Genomic DNA, 4,981 nt, shown 5'->3' with positions numbered 1-4,981 from the left:
TAAAGGGCTGAGAAGATAATATCACATTCTATGTATGAAATGGAGTCAGTGCAGCATCTTAGAAACAGTCCTGAAATGGTCAGACCCATGTATGAGGGTAATGATTACGATATGATAAGAAAAAACAATTAGAATTTAAACATATGTATCTATTTATTTCTCATCATCAAAAGAAGATGCACATAGTTTCTCAAAGGCTATATTATCAGAATTTCCATGTTTGCAGGGCCAACACAACTTAAAAGTGTGTATTTATAAAACCAAAAATAAAGAGGAACATCAGGAGAGAATTTGCCCAAATGTGTAGAATTTTCTTTAATTATAATATGTCAAAATGATGATTTATAAAACATTGGAGAATTAATACATAGGCAGCCAATGATGAAAGCACACAGTAATTTTTCTCTAATATTTCTTTCCTTAGTGCAGTCATAATATATTTCCCAGTAGTGAAGATACTTTCATTTAAAATATTTGACTTCATATAGAGTAGAAAAAATGCTACTAATAAGGACAGATCTTTCATTTCCAAGTTCAACAATCATAAAATTGAGGAATAATGATAGTAGATCACTTGGTCAAAGGCACACAGGCTTTAAGTGACAGATTCAGACCTAAATTCTATTTGTTCTCTTAATTTCAATTACTATTTTGATCTCAATTTTTTTGTGCGACTAGGAAGTATTGAATCAGATGAAATTATTATTCAATCACCAAAGAGTGAAAAAGAGTTAACAAGTAATAAAGGAAAACTGAGCTTTATTAATCAACATTGATTAAGCATCTTCTACAAAACCGAAACTCTCCTAAATTTTGGATATCCCTACTGAGGGTGTAAAAAAATATCTGTGATATCAAGGAGCTTACAATCTACTTGGAGAATTGATATAAAAAACAAATACATACCTAGATGCATACCTAGACACATACATACATACATTCATACATAGAAGCATGCAAACATAATTATATATTTGTAATATACAACATTAGTAAAACAAATTTAAGGTAAATAAGAGATTAGAAATAAGAGAATTTGTAAAACACTTCTAGTACACATGAAATTTCTTTATATTTGAGAATTAAAAGAATCAAAAAATAGCTGTAGCTAAATAGAGGATTCTGGATCTGAGGGACAGTCTGAGAAAATGACCAAGCTAAGAAATGAAAGCTCTTATTCATGGAAGACCAAAAAATATAGGATCACTGGAGATAAGAGTATGGTCCAAAGAAATGTATTAAAAGATTGGATATATAGAAAAGAATTAGAATATGTAGGTATTTGAATGTTAAACAGAATTTTGTATTTGATTTTGGTGTCCCAATAGGATTCACTGTCACTCATTAATTAGGCATGATGACAGGATGACCTATCTGTTAGGTAAGTCCCTTTAATGACTAAATAGAGGATTGATTTAAATTGAGAGTAGATTGAGGGGTCCAACAATTTTGCCTCCTAATATTTCTCCAGAAGTATCTGTTTCTTATTGTAATTAGTAGGAATCACCTTATCACTGAGAAGTTTTTCTGCTAATGATTCTCCAAAGGGCAGCTTTTATATCCTTATTTCTTAGTGTATAGATAAAAGGGTTCAACATGGGAGTGACCACAGCATATATAGCTGAAGCAACTGTGCTCTTCCAGGAAGCGTCGGTAAATGCAGAAGACAAATATACCCCAAACACTGTACCATAAAATAAAGACACAACACAGAGATGAGATCCACAGGTAGAAAACGCTTTATACTTACCCTGAGCAGATTGGATTTTTATAATGGAAAAACAAATCTGAATATAAGAGAAAAGGATCCCCATGACAGGGATAACACCCAGCAGTCCAGAAACCAAATACATCAAGATATAATTGATGAGAGTGTCAGAACAAGAAAGCTTCATAATCTCAGGAAGATCACAAAAGAAGTGCTGAATCTGGTGGTTTGTACAAAAGGAGAGACGTGTTCCCAGCAGACTGAAAAGGAGGGCAACTAGAAATGCCATTGTCCAGCACAGTATCACTAGCAAGCCACAGAACCAAGAGCTCATCATTACTGCATAGCGTAGAGGGTGGCATATAGCCACAAAACGGTCATAGGCCATTGAAGTGAGGAGGAAATTATCTATGCTAGCAAAAAGTATGAAGAAGAACATCTGGGTAAGACAGTCAGCATAGGGGATGGCCTTGTTTTGTGTCATGAAGCTCACCAACATCCTTGGGACTGTGGTGGTCACGAAACAGGTATCAACAAAGGACAAGTTGGAGATTAAGAAGTACATAGGGGTGTGGAGATGAGAGTCAGAGCTAATTGCCAACATGATGAGGAGGTTTCCAATCATTGTGACCAAATACATGCTTAAGAACAGCCCAAAGAGTGGTGCTTCTTGATTTGGTTTCTCAGAAAATAGCAGGAGGATGAATTGAGTGAATTGTGTTTGGTTTTCTGGTACCATGGGACTGGCTTTTCTGCTAGGAAAGGGAAATGAGAAGAACATTAGATGAAAATACCTTGATCTTTCGGTATCAAATGGAGAAACTCTAATTCTCATTTGACTGATAGGATTTCTATTTCTTGTTCCTGTCTCTCCCAAACATTATCTTTGTGATATTATAAAATCACAGTTTCTACATCCCTACTCAGTGCATGAATAAGGATTTGGATTAATATTCTCTTAGTTTGTTTCTTTTTCTGAAAGCCCATGAAATGGTATCTCGGATTTACTGTGGGCGTCCAGACTCTTCGGGGTTCTTGGACCCTGACAGGAGGGATAGAGTTGGCAAAATGAGATGAGTCAACAATTGGGTATAGGCAGGAGCAGGTTGAGTGACTGTCAGCTGCTTGGATTTATTTTTATAGTTTCAGAATCATGTATGTTTCAAGCAAGCAAGCAGAGATAATTTTCCTTGTTTACAAAGGTGTACAATTTTCATCATCAATCATATATTTCATATGGTTAGAAGTTTTAATCATGTTATTACAAGTTTAAGTAATAATCACACAGGTAATTATTTTCTTATCCCTACTCAGTCAACGATGACCTTAACTTATGTGTTACCATATATATTACTACATTGTATAATTGTTAATTCATTTAAAGTTATTAATTAAGCAATTCTTTTAATGGAAAGATTTTTATATTTTTTGTGTAGGTAATGTTTTTGTTACACTTCCTTAAAAGTCTGTAGTGAGGGTCTTTATGCTTGTCCACCCATCCGTTAACTCTTACAATAACCAATTTTTCTTTCTGGCCTTCTTGGTAGAAGCCACAGTTTCTGTGACCTTTGTTATTCTTTCCCATGATACTAAGGCTGCTGGAGTTCACATATCAGTCACCTGTAGTATTTTCTCACCATCTTTTTCATATATTCCTGTGTATGGTAAGGGAGGCCAAACTATTAATTTCCCTGGAATTCTATCTGACCCATCTTGTATCTGTTTTCCCTGTATATATTCTGGTATCTCCTTGGAATTCCCAGTGCTGGGTTTTCCAGAAACTTCATAATGTTGAACACTTTTGCATGCCTCAGGGAGAGGCAGTCCTGTTAAATTTAGACAGAGTTTACAGTCTATATTATTCAAGGAATTTTTCTGAAATCCTTCCTTTATAGTCATTCCAGTATTAGGGTGAGTAAATATTGTTATCAATAATAAACCTATAAATATTGGTATGCATGAAATCCATATATATATATATATATATATATATATATATATACATATATATATATTGAGGAAGGAAATGTTGTTCCATCAGGCAGTGTGACTGCCTTGAGTCTTCTTGCTGCGACTGTGTCAAACAGCTTAGAGACCCTGGCTCCCAACAATTTACTATGAGCATCGAAGACTACAGAGCAAAAGGATTAAAAAAAAGACATACCATGAACATGGCAGGAGTTTTCCTGCAGATAATAGCAGAGAGAGAGAGACAAGAGTTTTCTGGTCTGACTAGAAGAATTTGGGTCTTATGATCTTCAAAGGAATTCATAAAATAATATAGAAATAAAGGGGATAATATGGGACATAATAAGCAAAACTAAATCTCCCAAAAAGTCTAAGCAGGAAAAGATACCTTGCCTTTGTGCATGTTAAATTCTCTTGATTATTACCATGGAAAGGAAATCCCTTAGCTTTCTTAGGCAAACCCCTTCACTCTGAGTTTGCTCTCACTATTTATGTTTGGCTAAAATGTGACTTTTGAAATTTTATCCAATGTTCACAGTCTATTTTTTGATATATTGAGAACAAATCCCTTTTGTCTGCCCAATAAGTTTTCTTTACTTATGTGAACAGAGTAAGTTCATATTGCGTGTTTTCTGTTGTTTAGATCAAGTAATTCTAATGGATTCAGCTAAATCTAAGAAGTCCCTTTAACATCCTACTGCTTCTGCCTGTCATCATTCATAAATTATCGATGGTTTTTCAAAACTGTAGTACAAGTTTCAGATGAGGTCATACCTTTATCAAAGACAATGCGATGATCATTTCCTAATTGCTACATATTCTTTCAATGTTGATTATAAGTCTATAAGTTATTTTCTGTGCCATATCACTTCGAATTTGAAATGAATTTGCAGTCCATTGGAAACCTCTTCATCATTTTCAAAAGAATATTGGTCTTGTTTTTTGGGAGAAAGTGTTCTGTGAGGCTTCTGTGTTTTTTACTTTCCTTATAATGTAACCATCCATAGCATACTTGCTTATCTGTGATAGCCCAAGGCTCCATACATGAAAGGGTACCTCTGTGAGACTGCCCCCTCATCCTCAAAAGGGTTTTTTGATCCCAAAGCAATAACACCTTCCAGGTCTCAATCCTATTCTCTTGGCCCATATAGCATAGAAGTTATACATTCTAAAATTATTCCAGCTGGTACATATTTTAATAACTTCCCTATGATGCGTGACATTATTGAAAGTGAATTATTGACCCAGGTTAACAAATTGTAGATGGAATATACTTTTAGGTTTACATGGGACTAATACAAAGGT

General features: G+C 34.6%; 2 protein-coding genes across 2 annotated transcripts in view; both read right to left on the bottom strand.

Moving 5' to 3' along the window:
* Positions 1-1,511: 1,511 nt before the first annotated feature.
* On the bottom strand, positions 1,512-2,447 carry LOC141492639 (olfactory receptor 7D4-like). Its single transcript, XM_074193153.1, has one exon. The coding sequence runs from the start codon at positions 2,445-2,447 to the stop codon at positions 1,512-1,514; it is 936 nt and encodes a 311-aa protein (XP_074049254.1).
* A 1,376-nt stretch (positions 2,448-3,823) lies between these two features.
* LOC141509321 (olfactory receptor 7A5-like) overlaps positions 3,824-4,981 on the bottom strand; it is a 1,858-nt gene continuing 700 nt past the window's right edge. The window contains exon 2 of the mRNA XM_074218774.1: positions 3,824-3,839. Within this exon, the coding sequence (XP_074074875.1) occupies positions 3,824-3,839 (16 nt within the window). The remainder of the gene's footprint in view (positions 3,840-4,981) is intronic.

Source organism: Macrotis lagotis, chromosome 1 (genome assembly GCF_037893015.1).
Source record: "Macrotis lagotis isolate mMagLag1 chromosome 1, bilby.v1.9.chrom.fasta, whole genome shotgun sequence".
NCBI classification, from domain to species: Eukaryota; Metazoa; Chordata; class Mammalia; order Peramelemorphia; family Peramelidae; genus Macrotis; species Macrotis lagotis.
Note: the sequence above shows the minus strand (reverse complement) of the source record. Positions and strands in the feature narration are given on the sequence as shown.